Raw genomic sequence first — 19,986 nt, forward strand, 5'->3', positions numbered from 1 at the left:
GGAAAATATTCAGAAAGCAGTCACCAGAATGATTAAAGATACAGAAAACAGATCTGATAATGGGGTGTTTAAGATGCTTGAGCTATTTCGTTTATCCACAAGGTGACTTTATAGTGGTCCACAAGGATCTACATGAGGAAGAGATTTGCTGGATGAGGTCTGTTGAATTGTTATATAGCACATCATATGAGAATAATGACCATAGTGGTCCCTGCTGGCTTAAAAACCTATGAAAACGATGGTAATTACAAACAATCATGAAAATTAATTAGCTGACAAAACTGATTCTCCACTGTAAAAACAGAAGCCAGTGGAGCAGGACAGATAAAAATTGATTCCAATTGTTAATACTGTACTATTTTAAATTAAATGTTTTTAAATAAAACATTGTGATTTAATGTGCATTTCTGACCATCTTGTACTAAGAACTAAGCTTTGAGTAGTCTAATAAAATAATTCAGATGAACTAAAAGTAAGATGCAGGCAGTATATTTTTTCCTGTGAACGTTTCAGCGGAAGTAAAGCCACTGAACTGATGGAGGTCTCTGACTGAGCACCAGTCGTTTTTAAAGAGTGAACAACTACTCTATTTCAGTTGATTCATCTTACCTAATTCAGAAACTAGGTAATTCAGAATTGAGAAGCTCAGTCGAAGCTGAGGAAGGAGGAAAGCTCCTTTTCCTCTTGTGGTCTGTGAATAAAAACAGATGTGAAAGACTGAGATCTACCAATTGTTCAGATGTCTGAAGAGCTCCTGTGATCCAAAACAACTACTTTAACTCCTTCACTACAGTGAATATTAAATTTGTTTACTAGATCTGTTAGTTTTTAGTATTCTGTTTTGGTAAGTTTTTCCGTGTATTTCTTGCAAATTTAATATAGTTTTAGCCAGTTGTTAAAAAAACAATTATAAAATGCTGTTTTAATGACTTTAAGTTCCAGCTTCCATCTCAGCTCAAAATTGCACAAACCATGAATAAAAATTTATTTAGTGGGGAAGAAATACATCACTCCCTGCTTGCTAATGCAATAAACTGGAAAAATTAAATTCTATGCTCAGCCATCGAGTTGCCTTATAAAAATCACGAAAAGACTTACTTAAAGTGTGTGGATTTAAATCAGTCTGTCCTGCACTGAATGCAGAGCTAGGTAGGAATTTTAGCTGTTTGGGTACTGCTGGATTGATTCCAGCATTTGTGAATTTCCTTGTAAGTGAAAAGTAATACATCATCACCAAGTAGTACATCATGGTGCCTACCCTGGGCACTCTCCACAGTGTTGTTTAAATTTGCCTGTAAGGAAGTCACTTTTGCAAAGTCAGAGACAATCACTGGCCGTTTGAGGAGCCTGAGAGAGACAAGGCATAGGAACTGAAATGCTCCCTGCCAGACTTTTCACCAGGGTTTAGAGATTCCGATTTTTTGGTGGTTGTTTTCCTTTTCCTTTTTTATTTTCTTCTTTGAATGTTCCATGAGGCAAATTTTTTTTATCAGTGACTCAGAGCAAAAGAAAATTTTAGGCTTTTGTGATAAGATATTAGGTGCCTGGGCAGGCTTTCAACTTAAATTGTTTTTTGGCTTATACAGTGTACTGTACATGCTGAGATGTGAGTGTATGAGCTGCTAGTTACGATTAAAATACCAAATCATGGACATAGGAAGCAATAAAGTATTATGTAGGAGAAGATTCATCATTTTTTGTGACTTTGTTTAAAGAAAGTCCAGATGTGGGAGTAGATATCTACTGAATCAATCATTTTCTAAGCCACAGATGACCAGAAAATTAATTAAAAAGAAAGAGAGATTAGAGAAGTAAACCTGCAGAACTTAATATTTAAACAATGTAGCCCAGATTGGTTTGGCCTTAAAATGATCTACATTAACACTAATTTATTTGGGAATGTTTAACCCTCAGGATTTAAATTCAGGAGATAGTCTTGTTCAGTGGTTACAAACACAGACTGGGGGACGGGCTTGCTGCAGTTTCCTTCTGCTGCAGTGTGTCATGTGTGACAAGTCACTAAGCGGAGCTCCATTAAGCAACAGAATTTTTGCCATTGACTGCAGTGATGCCAGGATTTCCTGTCCCTCCATGTCACATCATTCCCATACAGTGATGCGTGTCGAGTCTGCTATACCTCAAGGGAGGACAAAGTGGCTGTTGGCTCACGTGTTTACAGAAGACATGGAGATGTCTTTCCATGAAAGATTTATCAGAGTGGCACACTATTATTAAAGCATTCTGTGTCTCTCTCCCATTCAGCAGAGACAGTGGGAAATACAGAAAAGATTATCTTCCTGGAGATGTGAAGGAAGGGTATGTACATGAGAGTTTGGCCAGTCCATTGCCTCGCAGGGATAAGTCGTGAGGGTCCCCAGAGCAGCACTGCTGGGTTAGCACAGCTCTGCGTCGGGATGAATTAGCCCTGCCTGTCTGCTGGATGGATGAGTGCGAGAGCTGCACTGTGCTGATGCAGCGAGACTGCTTTTGTTGCTGGAGCTAATTATGCCATTACCGTGCAGATCTCTGCACCTCACTCCATTGCAGGCTATTTATATAGTCTGAGTGGTGGTGTGTGTCTAAAGCAAGATGGGCTCAGAAGATGGTCATTCACATGCAGTTCTGCTAGCGACAGGTGACATGAGAAGGAAAAAAGGGAATACTTAAACTTGCAAAACAGCACTGAGGTCAAGGTACTCCACTAACAGCTCAATAGAAACTCCTTTAATTATACCTTATAAACTTTCTTGGCTGCCTGGCCTATTTACAGTCCTTGTCCTTGCCCCTAATGCATTTCAGAAGATATGTTTCTGTTTTGATTCAGAGATTGCCCAGCAGGACATTTTCCTTAGCGCAGGGACAGCTGTGTTGACAGTCTCTCCTGCCTCAGGGCGTTGTAGGCTCTCGGTGATCAGCTGAGATCTGTACATGCTTCAGTGCCTTAGCAGTGAACTGAAACAACCTTTGTCTGTTTTGGATGACAAAGGAAGTGACCATGTTTAGAAGTTTGGCAGTCATTTTGTGAGATCTTCTAAAAGATGTATAAACTGCAAAGGCAAGTAAGAGTCCAGGAGTCTGCCTTACTGTATTATAAAGTTCGTGCTGCAGCATGCAAAGAGGGATGGTCTGAGAAATGCATAAAAGAAATGCAGGTGATTTGAAGTTAACATTTAAAAATGTACTGCCTAATTTTGTATGCAATATCTGTCCCCTAGATCCCTATTCAGTGTTATGGTTTTATAGTTGTACACTTCTGTTTTCTGAAATGTTTCTTTTTCTTCCTTTGTGCTGTGTGACACAAGTACCTATCCAACTTTCTGTCTGAGGAATCCTAGGAGTTACTTGTCACAATAGCAGAAAAAAGACAGGCAGAAATGAGGTTTGTAAATGGAGGCTGTATTATTTAAAATGCAGTTTGCATAGCGATTACCAAATCCCTGTTGACTACTAGCCGGAGTATCCGTCAGAGTATTTTATTCATGCTGTGTGACAGTGCAGTCAAGTCAAGTCTGTACTGATTCTATTTATTTCAATTTATAAAATTTCTCCAGTGAGCATTCAGTGTAATTATTGTAAGGACAAGGAGTGACATTTAGGACTCAGCCACACATATAATTAAAATCCCTTGCAAAATACTCTGTCTTACTGCTTCCCCTAGGGAACAAGTCAGACTTAAAAGTCAACCGGAAGCAGATTCTACTGTCAGGGTTCTTGCTGAAAAAGCCCTTCCTCCAGCTCCCTTATGATTACGTCAGGGGACCATTTGTTTTAGTGTCTCAGATGATCTCCACAGCTGCATTAATTAATGTACAGAAAGAGAGAGAGAGACATAGAGACACAGACATCCTTTAAGGTAAGCAGGTTTAAACATACTTAAGTTTATTAATTAGATGAAACATGCACTTTAAATTGTACCTTGTAACAAATGGGCTGTCAGTACAGAATTTTGACTTAATGTAAATAGGTGTTTACAACCTGACTGCTTCTTGTGATTCCTGTAGAGTCCATAGGTAATAAAGACATACAGATCCATGGTGCATAGTACATAGTATATGGCTATAAGTTGGTAGATATCTACACAGCCAGAATCATTTGAATGCTTGTGTAGGCCCAAGGTTGTGAATGTGAGACATAAACGTCTGGTTAAGTCCATTAGTGAAAGAACCTATATCAATCGGCTCTGCCACATGTTGCAATTCTTTCCTTCTGCATATGATGATAAAGTCACACTGATCTGGGATTAGTCACACCCAGGTCAGCCACAGTGTTACTAGGACAACTAGTTAAACTAGTCGCTGCCCTTGTCTGACATGTGACAAAACCCGGAGTTTTTCCACCCAATAACAGCCTCCTGTTGAAACATCTCTCTCTAACAGTCCCAGCTCCTGCCTGCTAAGAATTTCCCTATTGTATGTAGTTAGACTGCAAGAGGTGAGTGAGAGAGTAGCTATCGTAGAAAGAAAAAAGGGGGGAAAAATTCTAATCATATAAATCCTTGCGGTTCATTTCCTCTTGGAAGATCTGTTCTCTGTAATTATATTGCCAAAGAAACCTTTCTTCCTTTGAGTTCACATGAAAGCTAAATGATTTTATTCCCTTTGGCCTTAGCTCCATCAGTCAACATAAAATTACAAAATTTTTCAGCTCCAATGTAAGATTGAATTAGAAGTTGGTGGGTGTGGTACTTTAGATTAGAGCAAACTATTAAAAAGAATAAATTCCTTAGAGGGACAGTTGCTTGGTTGAGAGTACATTTAGCAGAAGGTATCCTTCAGAACCCCACCACCAAATAGGAATTTTGTTTAGGAGAACCCACCCGACTGACAAAGAATGGCAGCAATCCAGAATTCCCTGCATGTAACAATCATGACTAAAATGAGATACTCTGTTAGGAGGTAAGTAATGCTGATGAATTGTTAAAAAAAAAAAAAAAACCATATAGCTATTTGGGTTAGGATGAATAAAAACAGTGTAAAATATAAGGAAAATAGTACATTAAAGCAGTGGGATGGGATTTACTGGTTTGCTCTTGGAGTTTTACTGTTGTTCTTGGTGGAGACACAGAAGCCAATTTTGAGCACTTTAGACAATTTGTTCTATAGAAAACTTAGTTGTTTTGATGATGGAACATCAAATTTTTAAAAGGGAAAAAAGATAACTTGACGTAGCAAATAGGGAGAGTATGTTTTTGTTTGTCACATGCTCACCTTTTTTCCTACTATACACTAGATTTTACAAGTTGTGATTGTGTTTTATGATCCATAATCTCAGTTTTATTGAAGGAGAGACCAGGAACAGGGGCTATGAATGCTTTGCTGGACATCTTTGAGCATCTTTCCCTCCTGTATCATCTTCAGTCAGATTTGTTTAAAAGAAAAAAAATACGTATTTTTGACTGCGCTGCAGGAAACTGAAATAGGTTTTTAGAAACTGAAATGGGATTTGGGATGAAGACTTAATTGTCTCAGATCCTTCTGTACCTACTGAAGCATTAAATGAAAACTGTTTGCTTACAATTCCATGCCAAGTCCTGCTCCCTCTTTTAACAAGTCACATATTAACAATCTCATTCTACCCGTGTACGCCATATACAGTAATTTGAAAACCCTCTCATTTCAATGTTGCCGTCTATTTCTCCACAGTTATTTGCATCGCAATCATTAAGTTCATTATATAGCCTCCCTTCCACACACATGCTTACTACATGCTTTCTAGTTTTTGTGACTAAAACTTTAAAAAAATCTTGGCTGAGTTATGTGCCATTTTCTCTTCTTTAGAAGTTAATATTTAACTGAATTTTGTTAAGTGTATAAATGTTAATTCTGTCCATAGATTGAGGATGAATGTCTTCTTGTTAAGTAGGTTTAAATTCTTCTGAGCACTGAGAAGACTGGCAAAAAATGCTTGAGAGAAGCAAAATTTGTGCTCATTTTGGAGTACAAAATGGCAAGGGATAAAAGGGGGCAATTAATGATTTAAGTTGGACATATTCTTCATTAAGCAAAGTAAAGCATTGGCAGGCAGAGGTTTAATTTGGGGCGAGAAGAGGTGAGGTTTGCAGAATTCATGCTCGTGCACTGAGACTTGAATGGGAGTACTACATTCCAGGTTCATACTTGGAAACCAGAAAATTCAGCCAGGCCCACCAGTAAAGGGGCAGAGACGAGATTATTGCAGTGATCCTGGTTCTGCAAAGATGAGACTGAGTCACAGGCTCTCACCAGAAGATTCCAGCTTTTACAGTGTCTAGATTTTTAGCCAGACCCAGCAAGTATCCTTTCAATGTTTTTAATCAAACATTTACCTGTGGATGTAGGTGTAACCCTGGACCAACATGTAGCTCTCAAAGGGAGTTCTGATATCAAGGCATACCTGCTTTTCAGTGCTATATCTGAGAGTCCATTCCTGTTACAATGAACTTGTCATTTTTGTCAATAAAAGAAATCCACACAACAACCAGGTTTTACTGGAGAATGTAATATTTTAGGGTAGGACATGAGTTTCTGTAGAACATTCATCAGCAATAAGTACATGAGAAAAAGTAGACAAGAATCCTGATAGAAACAGACTGTGTTATCTCAATGCAGTCCAGAGCACAATTAGGTGATGCAATAGCCAACACTTTACTGACCCTTGACAGGTTTTCTGGGTATTTTTAAACAGCTCCAATGGTGATGGTGTAATGGTGGATAATTTGCAGGTGTTAATGTGTGGCCATGAAGGGATTTTCTGCTCAGTCTAAATACCCTCAGGAATATATGAGGCTCCGCAGAGCACCCATAGGAGGCTTGTTGAAAAACTGGTTGTAATTTGCCCCAGGCAGTAAAACCTATTCCCAGGGTGAATGCTGGCGAGGCAGCTCTGGGCTGCGGCCGTGCTGGGAGCCGGGAGCTCGTGTGCTTCGCTGCAGGCTGCCGCGGACTCGGCTCCGGTGCCTCAGGCTCTCAAGGGAGAGCTACCTGAGCTTGTAATTCCCTCATTATAAAATACAGAGGTTAATACTTGCCTACTTCCCCATACCAATCTAGCAGGGCAGCTAATTCATGACTGTCTGTTAACGTGTGGACATAAATGCTGTAAAAGCGCTAAAGGATTAGTAGTCTTGTTCCTACAGGGGTGATAAGGTAGCAAGTTGGTAATCTGCAGTCTTTTCTTACAAAATTGTGCTGTAAGAATATAATAACAATTTGAACAAGGCATTTGTAGAGTAGACCTCCTCTGTGCCCGAGGTCCTCTGTGCTCCCTGCTCTTTGTAAGGTGCTCCAGAGCGCAGGGCTCGAACGCTGCTCTCGGACACTTTGGGGCCAGGAGGGCAGTTCCATGCACCCAAGTATGTGCAATTCACAGCATGCAGTGCTCGAGTAGGGAATTGTGCCAGCTCTAGTTTGTCATCCTGCTTGTTATCTGCCGCTCATTAAGAAAAAAAAAAGATAGCGTTTCCTTTATTTTAAACCTTGTTGATTTCCATACCACCACTACCACCACCACCCCTGCTGGCTTTCCTGCAGTAGTGCCGGGCAAGTACTGCTCCCGCTGCGCAGGGTTTCCTTTCTTCTGGGCCCTTTGCAGGCTGCTGCTGGAGTGTGAAACCCCTGCTCGCAAGAGTTAATCATTTCAAGCCTTTGGCAGTCTTGGCCTGGTCCTAGAAATCCTGCTGGCTGCCGGGAGGCCGCCAGGAGCCTCCCTCTGGCCCCGTCATGTGACTAGTGTAAACAGGCCGGCGCGCGGTGCCAGCAAGTGGGAGGCTTGCTAGTGGGCCAAAGTTCAGCAGCTCCATCCTGGCCGGCGGCACAGTGCCGGCCGGCCGGCCGCGCGCCCGAGCCAGCCGCAGGCAGCGCCGGGTTACTACAGAGCAGCAGCGCTGTTGCTATAGCAAAGCCATTGCATAACGTTCGCATTAAATCAGCGAGGAAGGAGAGGAAGGCTGAACAATAAAGGTCGCTGCATTTTACTCTTGTTGCTGGGTCCCACTTAGCTGTTGCAGATCTGAGCGTGGTTTCTGGCTGGACTGCTGTGGAAGTCCATGCAGATCTCCGCGGGCCCCAGGGAGAGAGCAGGACCTAGCCTAAAGCTTGCTCATGTGATCATTTAATTGGAGCATTCGCATAAATAGGCCTGGCAAGACGGTGCCTGCAAGAGGATTGTTTGCCTGAGTAGAAACTTTGCATGTCAGTAAGATTTGTGGGATCAGGCTCGCAGTTAAGACAGATGTTTGACTTTAATACAAGCTATCTTAGGAAGGGAAGTGATTTGATGGTAGTAATGAAATACGCAACCAGCTAGAGAGCTCATGGCATCAGAACCTCTGTTTTATGAAGGGCGAGTACACAATGATTTCAAGAAATAACGTTCCCTTTTCATTGAGTAGATAAATGAATTGCAGGGGATGTTGCTGTGGGAATTTGAGGGGTGAGGAAACCTCTTCTTGGATGGCATTGATACAGGGAAGCTGAAACGTGACTTGAGAAGCTGCGTTTGGAACGTGGCCATCATCCTCTGCTGAAACTGCGCATGCATTTGCGTAAGTTTTGGCATCAGAAGTGAACGTCCATGAAGTGACTGTTCTGGTGCCTTCTTTTCCTAAATGATTAATCAAAACGGCTTAGGGATTGGTCTGACTATAACCTTTCTCCTGTAGTTTCTGCCTGCAGTTTATTTATTTTGTGGAATAGGCTGGGGGCCCTGTCCTTGGTGGGAAGGATTGTGGTTTTGGACCTCCTTCTCATTGAGGGTCTGGCCCATGCCATTAAGTCAATGACAAAGTTCTATGTGACTTACCTCGTGCAGAATCAGAAGAGAAGTTTTTGCCTATACAGTATGGTGTATTTATTATTCCAAGAGCAAACAGATTTAACAGTAAGGTTGTGATGAAGTGGCGTTAGGTTCGTTTGGTGCATACAGCTTGTGGTGTTTCAGTCATTCCCTTCTGAAGGATTTTGCTGGCTGCTGTGAGAGACTCTCTGTTCCTTCTCCTTGCGTTTGTCCCCTTTCCACTGTGGATTCCTGGGCACATTATGATGTGTATCACGAACTTCATGTGCCAGTGCTGTAGTAAAAAAAATAGTTAGGAAGAACACACTGCATTCCCATTCTATGTTACTGCACTGCTGCCAGGAGAGTGCCCAGCAGTTTGAAATTGTAAGTCTGTCCTTCCTGAAGCAGCAGTGCCAGGATTCATGAAGGCAGCTTGTTGACAGACATGATTTCCTAGTGGGTTAACACGCCCTATCCTGGGCTGTGCCATGCTGCACTGCTCTTTTTTTAAATGATTTTACAAAACAAAAGAAATGAGTAAGGCAAGAATAAAGTCTGCACCAGTGGTCTGCTCCTCTGAGTCCTGGTTTTGCCAGTGATTTGTATTTCAAATTTAAAACAAATTTTGGTTATGGGATTGCTGAACTTTTTGTTCTCACTCAGGACAACTTAGACTGTGAGGTCCCAGATGCATTCCTAGGCAGTATGGCAAAGCCAATAAAAATAACAGGGAAGTGAGCACTTCTGTGCTCACTGATGCTATTCTGGGAACTGCCTGACCATTTCACATAGGCCTTATAATGCTCATTTCTTATAATAAAGATGGTCCTTTTGGAGAAATGTGATCTGTGTTCTTTCTCTGTTGTTCTAGGAGTGTCTATAGAAATGCAGAAGTGGTAAATGTTGAGTCCGAGGAGCTAAGTACTGATGAGATGAGTCCACCTTTTTTTGGTTTCAGATCAGTTCATCCCTCTTGTAGCAGCTGACATAGACAAGAGCAGATTGTTTGAGGAATGTGGAGCAAAATTCCTCAAGGTCCCCAGCGCTGTAGTCCATGCACGCTGTACAAGCTTTCCACTAAGTATGTCCGTCAAACATCTTGGCCGTAGAAAGGCTTTGAACTGAGGTGCTGCTTTGTGTATGCCTTTGCCCAGCAATTGTGCTCTGAGATGCCAGACAGTTGAGAGTTTGAAGATGTTTCTCTTATTAGAAGTCTGTAGATGAGATTGTCAGTTGACGCTAATAGATCTGTTATTTGTCAGTGATGCCAGTCATTTGGGACAAATGCCAGAAATAACTGTATGAGCAGACACTAAGGAAAACATTGGTGAATTCTTGTTTTCCTGAGATTAGCAATACTCTCTGAACAAGGCAGGGACTTTAATGATCTATTTTCTTGAACACCTCTCTGAGATGTTAGCAGAACTGGCTTAATTTCACATTGCACTGTTGTCTGCTGCCCAAACCACACTTCGGTGGGCCAGAGGAAGAAGTGCTGACTAATAATTTTGCATGGCAGCCTCAAATCTCATGAGACTAAGAGCTACTCTACCAAGTCTGGCCTCCGACCGATGTTTTCAGTGAACTTTGTAACGGCCCCCAACAGACCCTGCAGATGTCCAACTCCTATAAAACAAAAGGGAGGCTTCTCAGCCCGCACTTGGCAAGTCACTATTGGCAGTCTGCAGTGCTGGAAACTGCTGGCTGTGTTGGAAAGCAAGCTACATGGTGGCTCGCTGAAGAGGTGTCACTGATGTGGGATCTGTGGGGCCGCTCAATACAGATGCACGTAGTGCATTCTCGTCACATAATCACTGTCAGGGACAAAGGACTGTAACTGGCCTTGGCTTAGCATATAGTGGATGCGCAAAATGAATGCAAATCAAACATGGAAGTGGAGAATGTAGCATAAAACACAGCACCCAACTGGAGGGTGGAAGGTAAGGGAATAATTTTTCCATGATTAAATTCTCTTTAGCGAGTTCAACTTGTTTTGTTTTCTACTGCCAGCCTTGCGAGGGTTCCTGATGCGTGCCATGGCACTTCGTGGTTCTTGCAACTAACATATTGGAGACTTCCGCTTATACCGAAGCTAGGGTTTCTCAGCGTAGATTGAACTGAATGAAATAGATGCCCCTCCTTTCCCTGTCAGATGAATTCAAAGCTGTGCGTGACACTGAGGTATTTGGCGCTCACTGCCTTGTGCAACTGATCAATCAGTAATGATGACTACGCAGGTTCTGATGTGGTATTCTTCACGGTAGTGTGTACACATGTTCCAGCAGCACAGTAACAACGTGCATGTCATGCATGGAGCGTGCCACTTGCACACGAAACTCCCAGCTCATGTTTCTCCACTTGCAGGTCATATGTTTGCAGCACAAGATTAGGGTAGTGCTACATGCTGCATGTCAGCCATGGGTGTGATCTGGTGTCTGAGACCAAGGATCAGACAAGGAGCCGTAGGCATGTGCCAGAAATCTCATTCTCCGCAAGCGTAACCCTACTAGAAGTCATGTTGCTTAGCTGCAGAGTTGCATGGTGATGCCTTGCCACTGCATGACCAAAACAGGCTGCCCAATAGGTGACGCACCCAAATCCCTGTCATGTGGCTTGGCAAAGAGGGCCTCCGTCGTTGGGATAGCATTTGCCCCAGATGTCTCAGCTTTCTGTGTGCACTATGGAGTTTGGAGAATTTTAAACTTTGAATATTGCTGTGTTTCAGCTAGAAAAAAATTGTTCCAAGGACTGTTCCTCATATTTGCAGCTGAAAGCAAAGCATTTTGTGATGACAGTGGATTTGGGAATTTGTTCACTGTTTGGCACCAGCTGCTGTGGAAGTTCTGACTGCTCCAGGAGATGTTATCCTAGTTGGAGAGTTGCTCTGCACTGCAGGGGCAGAGTCGTTCACTGTATTCTTCATTCTGGAGCTTTATGCGCTCTTTTATGTATTTTGGGTCAGGCCTTTAAGTTAGCACTATTGAACTTGATTCAATACTCCATGGGAAGACCATACAGGGGATAGAAGACAGGTTTGGGGGGTTCCCAGTGGCCGGGATTGCCAAGGCATGTGTTTTAGATCTAGATCTAGAAATCAGAGAACAGACATAACACTTCTCTTACAAGAATCTCAAAGTTCTTTCTTTACGTGGCTGTGAGTGTATAATTATTTTCATTTCACAGGCGTGAAGATTGAAAGACAGGAAAGCTGTGATTAAAGAGGTGATCAGCTCAGAATTAGTTGAGCTGGATTCTGTCTCCTGTCTTATGCAGCAGGCCCTGGTGCCCTCTTCAAACTAATTTTTCAAAGTTACTTTTCTAAACTAGTTTTAGCCACAGTGGTTTCTGTGTGTTTCTGTTCTTGAAAGGCACCCTCAATTGTTTTTGTTTAAAGACATTGAATATGAACTTGTTCTACAGAGCTTTGTACTGTAATTTATCAACAAGGTGCTGAGGCACAGACGTCAAATGAATACCAGATTTCAAATTACGATAAGCAATTGTGTCATCTCTGTGAATAGACATTAAACTCTGCTGAGAAATCATCAATAATTCATTACAAAAAATAAATGAGTACAGGGACATTTGGATAAGTCTTTACAAACAAGCAGTCCTGTGTTCTGTAATAATTCCTTTGAATTTAAACCCGAAGGATGTTTATTTCTCAAACAGAAACACACGATCATGCCCAGGTCAAAAAGTTTGTTCCCTAAAGATCCAATTACTATCTGCCTTTGGGGAGTTATGGAGGTAGGTGGAATATTGTCTAACATAGGTGCACTGTGTTTTTTCATAGACCAGCAGAGAAGCATGCACAGCTTGCCTGAGTTTTGAGGAAGCTGAACGGAGTGCCGTCTTTGTGTTCTTTCCTTTTATGTGTGACTGTTGCCCACTGTGGCCACATTAGTGATGTCAGCACTTACCTGTGTTTTAGACATCTAGACTTACTTAATTTACCTTTGAAATTTGTATAAAGTAGTCCCAAACTTACACATTACAAAAGTTAGGGATAGGAGAAAAGGATTATGTCCATTGTGTTTATTCTTTTTTTTTGTTTTTTGTTGCAGGGGGAAAGAGGGGAGATGTTTGTAGTGTGCTTTATTTTTAAATATTCTAGTCATTGTCGTTTTCACCACTTCCTAAGATCCTTAAGCGAATCTTAAAAAAACAAATCTCAGAACAATTTAAGTTTCATTACTATGGGGAAGAGGAAGTTTTCAGTATAAAAATTTAGCATTGTGGTTTATTTCAAATCTCTCCCAAACCGTCAATCGCTGCATTCCAATAAGCACACAGCATCTGTTCTCTATATAACATGATGTTCAAAGATGCTGGTCATTTGTATAAGTGAGCTGTTTTCATTTGAATCTGAGATACACATGCAGCCTAGCAGCAATATTTCTCTCCTGTCTGTAGCTGGCCCTTATGGAAAGATAAATTGATAAATAGTTATTAATTTCAGGATTTAGAGGCTCTGCTTCAACATCTAGGGCTAGCCTGTCTTAACTTATCTTAGCAAAATCTCAAAAATAAAAATTCTCTGCCCTACTTTAGAGGGGATGAAATAATTTCTGTTTACTCAGTTTTTTCAATTACTTTGATGCTATGATATAAAGGTCATTGATTGCCTCTGGTCATCACAAGGCTTTTTCACTAATTGTACACTCATGTCATTTTATTCTGTGGGTTCTTTTGCTTTTTGATCCAGTTTCAATTGCCCAGATGTTCAATTCATACATTTAACTTTATACAAAGGGCATCTTTTGTTCAAACAAACATATTGTGGTCATTGTTCTCAACTGGAAACCTATTGCACAGCCGTTCACCTGTTTCCTGTGTAATCCACCATCAAGCTACTGACCTTTGTGCTGATTTAATGTAAAATCATTCGTTACAGGGAGGAGGAATAAGGAGGAGAAATTATGCAAAAATATTTCCTGGTCTCCAGCCATGGATTGATTATGGTCATGCTGCAAGATAAAAAGGCAGTAAGAACTGGTAAAGCTCTTTCATCTTTACCCTTTTGGTGTGCAGTAGAATGGAAAATCACATTAGTACCTTGAAAGATTTGCTCTGGTGTCTCAGAATGTATTAATGGAGATGGAGAATAGGCATCTTTCAGGAGAAACCCTATTGCCACTCTACTCCCTTATTGCCACCTATAAATGCTTCATGTCAAGGCAGAGGAGGTGCTTGCCAGACCCCTCTGGGTATCTGTCATATAGGAAGAGGCGCTGGCTCATGATGCCCCCACAGCTTTCAGGAGGAGGAGATCCAGGATTATTCTAACTGCAAGTGTCCCACCTAGGGCAGCCCATTTGCTTGCTGTTAAGCCATATGGACTTTGCATCGACTAACTGTTTAGTTTAATTTAACCTTCAGAGCAGTCATGAGAGCTTAGTTCATGAGCAGAATAAATTCCATGGAAGGCTTTGAAAGAAGATTGTACATATAAACGCACTGGTGGTTGCTAAAGCATCTGTGGAAGATGAGCAATGGAAAGTTGGCCAGGGACTGAGTAGTATATCACATAAGAAGGGTATAACTTGGCTATACACATGTGTGAAGGTTTTAAAACCTGTCTTGGACACAGAAGAATTCTTCCAGATGAAAGGAATCTTGCTATCTTGAGCCTTAAACGTTCCTAGAAAGATGACCCTACAGAACTGTCTAAGCTGCTGGCAGGGATAGCATGGCTGACAACATGCACAGTGCTGTAATGGCAAAGGCTGAGACAAAAGAGGAGCTATGCTCCACAGCCCACAGTAGGCAAGAGCAGGAGGCCTGGAGAGGAGCTGGCATCAAGATGTGACTTTTAACATTTCTTGGATTCAGCCAGCTGTAATTGCTGGGCAAGATCTGCACAAGGCTGAATTTTGGTTTAACTTGCTGATGTGATTTGCTGTTGGCCTCCTTGTAGTTCTCTGAACCCTGGGCAGAGCATCCAAGACGTCCACCACATTGCATTTCCTGTGCAGACCTCAGGAAGGGGAATTGCAGATGCCACTATCTACTGTGTCTGCTCAGCTTGGCAAGGAGAACGAAAAGGGAGGTGATAGGAAGAAAAACATGGGCCTTATCCAGCTCTCACTACCAATAGCAGTGTTGTCTAGGACATTAATGGAAGGCCAGAGGCTTTAGTTTTCAGAAGCACAGTGTTGTCCATGACCGGTTCTGCTGAAATCAGTGAGCAGAGACAGACACTACTTCATGCTGCAGAAACCACAGGACTAAAATTCTCCGTTTCTCTCCCCCTTCAGTCTGTAGTTCCCTGGCATACCTGCAAATTCCCTGTACAGTGTACAGCATGACTGTCACTGAAAATAGCTAGAAAAACACATTTCTGGAGAGAAACTTTCTTATTTTATTAAAAATATTGTTTTTTGCCTCTTCTGTGGACCTCTCTGTTTCTTCCTGTCCACTGAGGGCTCCATCCAAGCAGTCACCTCTATTCACTGTCAGTCATGTGGAATGCCCAGGAAGGTCACTTCCAGGCCATATGGATTTGGTGGAGATGAGGCTGAGTAGCTGAACCCCTCTACCTTTTCCACCAGCACCCTCTAGCAGTGTGGCCTGGGAGGCCTTTCCAGTGCAGGATTTATACCTTGATCTGTCACACTGACTGGCAGCAGCAACAAGGAGATCTCTGGGGCAGAGGACAGGGAGGGTGGAGGGCGCGGGGGAAGGGTGTCTCCTGGGACAAGCTCCAGTCTGCTCCAGGGAATGTGCTAATTTTCACTCCTTTATAGTCCTTTATCTCAGCCCTTCGACCTTGAGCTCAGAGGCATTATGAGCCTTAGCCAGAAAGGCAGAGTGTGGAATTAACCATTTAAATGCTAAATGTTTCTGATCCCAAGCCCTGAAGTTCTAAACAAATGGATGCAACCTACCTGAATTGTTCAGGAAGTCAGTAGATTTTTCAGGTTTGGTGAGCACTGATTTTAAAAATAATAGGAAGAATGTTGTGCAATAAATAGGTCTTCTTGTGAAGTACAGCAATTTTCAAACTTTGCACGTACCTACAAAGTTCCTAGCAGATGTGGAGATCTCTTTTAAAAATGCCTTTTGTGTGCATGGCTATGCACTGGATATGAACTTGATTTTCTTAGTTACCTTTTCCTCCTTACCTGGTCCCCATTATTGATCTGCAGACCACAGGCCGAAAGCCGTTGGTCTAACGCTTTGAGCGAGGTCTCTACTGTTGTCGTAAATTCTAAATTTTAGACTCTACAAAGTACTATACAAACTCTTACCAAAAAAATTAAGTGATTTCTCAGTGAGATCTAGGTTGATGTATTGCCAGTTCTTCTACTGACATCTCTGAGTTAACTTTGGGCATGTCATTTAACCTGGGTGTCACTTTCCATGTTTGCAGAGTGAGCTAATAGTACCTCAGTGGCCCATTGTGTCTACTGATGTTATGAATGCGCTTACGTACACGTGTGTCTTGTTCAGCAGGATCAGCCTCTCTGCCTTTGATGCCTGACAAATGATACTATGCAAGGAAAAAAATTCCTTTGCCTTACCAGGAGTCAATGGTGGTCGAGTAGCAGTAAGTGGGAAGAAGCATAAATTTTTGCAGAATGCTCCTGGTTAATCATTTCAGTGTTGATGGAGTTAATTTGCTCATGCCTTCAGACTGTTTTGTTTCCAGGGATTCTAAACCATTGCCTCCAGCTGTTCATTGCCATTGAACAAGGGTGATCTTTATCTGTCTAAACTAGTTAAAACCTGCTCCACTACCCAGCAGCGTTTTTGGAGACAGCCCAATAAAGCTGAGTGCAGTGGCTATGACACTGACAGCCTCCTGGACATCATAAATTCCAATCCTCTTTTTTTTTTTTCCTCTGACACCTTGCTTTTAGAGCACCCCTCTTGTTGTAATGGGACTCTTGACTTCCTTCACAAGTCCATTTAACTACTGTACAGAATGGGCAATGGTATTTGCATTGTAAGCGGCCAGTGGAGAATCCCTTCTAGACTAATTTAGCACTTTAATATTATCAGATTAAGGCTTGACACAGCCTCAGAGGTACCATTCAAACAACTGAAGCTCTGTAAGACTTGCACTTAGACTCTGCTCAGCGTGCCTATTGCTTGGAATATTTTAGTTGAAGCACATTTTAAAAATGTGTTCCATTTGAAGTCTCCTGTGACATAGTGGGACTTGTTTGGAGCCGCTTCATCTTTAAACATGGGATCTGATGGTTTTTTGTCTTGTGCAGATTAGATGCAAGTTTGTTAAGCTGATGAGACAGCTGCCAGAGGTACCAAAGAATCTTTCTTGTGATGAAAATCAAGTGCCTCGTGTGTATCAGACAAAGATGTTGTCTGTGCAAGGAGGAATCCAAATGACAACAGAAAATTCCTGGTTTTGGTAATGCCGCTACCAGGACCATAGCTAGAGTGTGTGCACTCACATAGAGACACCTTCCATTGTTGCTGGGGTTGCCAACAGCCCATTATTTTGACCTATGCTGAACAGGGCTATGTAAGACTGGTTAAAATGCTAGTGGTCAGTTTGTGCTTTAGGCTCTTCCTTTTACTACTACTACTACTACCAGCAGTGGGAAAATTTGTGGCCAGAAGATCTCTCGTGAAGACTCAGGATGAGCTTGACTTTGGAATGTGCCAAGGAGACATTTTCCTGTTGTTTTCCTGCGGATGTTATCATCCTTGCTGTCCTGGGAGTCAGCAAGGCACGAAGAGTGTTGGGAAGTGGCGCCCCTGCTCTCTGCAGCAAACAGCTGGATCAGTTCAGAGTCCAAACCCACATGTCTGATGAGAAGGCTGTGTAGTCACTTGTCTGCTAAACTGCCTCATAGCAATAATCAGACTATCAGAGGATAGAAAAAGTCTGGGAAAAAGACCAGTTTAACATGTCATTATTGGTCTTTAGCAGCTGCATGTTATCCTATTCTTACTAATAACCTTTTTTTTTTTTTTAACATTGCAAGCAATGTTTTCTTGGCACCCTTCATACATAATGACTGGGGGGTCATTCAGCTCTCAGTTGCGTCAAGGTAAACATAGGATAATTCTTTTGGTTTCCTTGGTGTTATTTTGCATTTGGCTCATGGTCCCTGCCCCTAGGAGCCTGCGATCTAAAATACCAGATAGAGTGTTCAGTCACAGAACAGTTAGTATGCAGAGCATAAAAAACAGATGTAAGACTACTATCAACGTTGTGCACTGTAATTATGGCTGTTTGTCTTCGAGGTTAATGGGTTATTCCTGTGCAAATGAGAGCAGGAGTTTGTTACTTTTCATATGTAATTCACCAGTAGATTATGTTTGGAAAGTCTTTGGGGAAAATGATTTTTTAAAGGGTTTTCGATAAAGAGCTGTTAGTTATTTCCTTTCTGTGTAGAGAGAAAGAAATTTGATTGGGATGAACAGAGCACAAGAATCCCTGAACAAAAGAGAAGTTGCTTAAAGAAAAGCAGTCAGAAAATCTAGCTTAATAGTAAGAAGAATGGGAAAGCCTGGCAAATCTATGAGGAATGTGTTGGAACTGCTGTTTCCCTTCCAACCCTCCCCCCGCCCCTAACATACAAGCTTGTAAGGCCTCTAAGAAGGTTTAGTGGTTTTATATGGTCAATAAATTTATCCTAATTTCAGTCTCCAGTAAGAGGATCTCTCTTTTCTTTCATGATCTTTATAAAGTTGTCAGCACTGAGGTGACTAATTACGCTTTTCATTTTCAGGGATCTTCCAGACAATCCTACTCTTCAGTGGGACACACAGCTCCTTGCCACCATCGTGCTAAAGCATATAGAAGCCAATAACATCAACCTGGTAATGTGAAACTTTGTACAGCACAGGCATTTTCTGGAGTACTTCTGAGCTAGCATTCTAGGCTTTTTCCTTCCCCCTGAAAGTTTTCTTTAGAGTCCTGGTTAGGATTTTGCTTTTGAAGTCTCTGTGAAATAGGCTGGGCGAGGGAGGGAGAGTACCCATCTGTTTGGAAGTATTTGCTTTGCAATCTTTACCCATTCCTCTAGTTAGATCCTATGAAGCCTCTTTTGTGTGGTAGTATCTCATCTTCACCGAAATACAAGCTTCACATTAGCTAAAAACTGCAAACTCTGTTGGAACTGGTAAGCTTCACTGTAGTAGATTTTGGGATTCATTAATTGTAGGGGTCCTCCTGAATAAGCCCAGCTTAATTTTAAGGTCTAAAATTAAACCTGGAAGTGAGTTTGCATTTTGTGGTTAAAGACCTTATGTGAGTATTTGTGCAACTCCTATGTCTTGAAAGTAAAACATAGTCATTCTGATCTTTTTTTTCAAGCACTTCAAACAACTGCTAGAAGTCCAGAATAAATAAAATTGCCCCACTGAAAAATATGGGAAAAGGTGATGGCATAGGTTGGATGTATATCTTTTCTTTCTAGAGATCTTTGTTTGCTTCCCAATGGGAACTGAACACTGGAGAGACTTTACTTTAGTAACTCCTCAAATATGTGTCTGCATTTTAAAGCCACCATTTTGCCCCTGTTGCTAGGTTTCATTGATGAGGAGCCCATCTGAGGTTTAGGCTGAGGCTTAGATTTGAAGTACGTTGACAGGCATGCGTTAGAGGGCTAGATTAGCAGGGGTGTGTGTCAGGATAGAAAAATAATAAGCTGGAGAGGGTTCATGAGACTGGAATAGGCTTTTGTTGCAGAACAGGAATAAGAGACTAAGCACAGAAAAAGTTGCACTCTGTTCTTTTCTGTAGAACCTTGCTGTGGTCATTCATGTCACTGTCACACACTGATGAGCAGCAAAATCACAAAACTCTTAAACCCTTTCAGCAATTCACGAAACAAGAAACCACATCTTCTGCAGCATGGGTAGTGAAAGCCCAAGGGCATGAAAAGCAGTATTGTACTTCCAACTCTGTATTGATTCTGAGGCTAATTTTCCATGAAATTCATTGCTGTGCACAGAGACAAATGCCATTTTCCTTGAGTCATTCTGTGCCTTTTGGCCCAGTGAATAGATAGGGTTTTAATTTAAACTGAAAGCTCCTAACACAAGAGGACTTGTACTGCATGTTTGTGACTCTCCCGGGCACTAGGGCAAGCACACCAGAATCCCAATAGAAATTTTGAAAACACTAGAACTTCCTCTAGATGGTTAGAAAGGGTTAGATCTTTACCTCAAAGGAAATTAAACACAAGCTGTTTGTGCTGGGAAAGGCAGGAGTCTGACACTAGCATAGCATGAGCTGAAAAATCATGCGTG

General features: G+C 41.8%; 1 protein-coding gene across 1 annotated transcript in view; it reads left to right on the forward strand.

Moving 5' to 3' along the window:
- Positions 1 to 19,986, forward strand: part of PIGL (phosphatidylinositol glycan anchor biosynthesis class L) — a 63,211-nt gene that overhangs the window by 21,805 nt on the left and 21,420 nt on the right. Inside the window, exon 3 of the mRNA XM_068910428.1 lies at positions 18,462 to 18,552. Coding sequence (XP_068766529.1) covers positions 18,462 to 18,552 — 91 coding nt within the window. The remainder of the gene's footprint in view (positions 1 to 18,461; positions 18,553 to 19,986) is intronic.

This window comes from Struthio camelus, chromosome 16 (genome assembly GCF_040807025.1).
Source record: "Struthio camelus isolate bStrCam1 chromosome 16, bStrCam1.hap1, whole genome shotgun sequence".
NCBI lineage: Eukaryota > Metazoa > Chordata > Aves > Struthioniformes > Struthionidae > Struthio > Struthio camelus.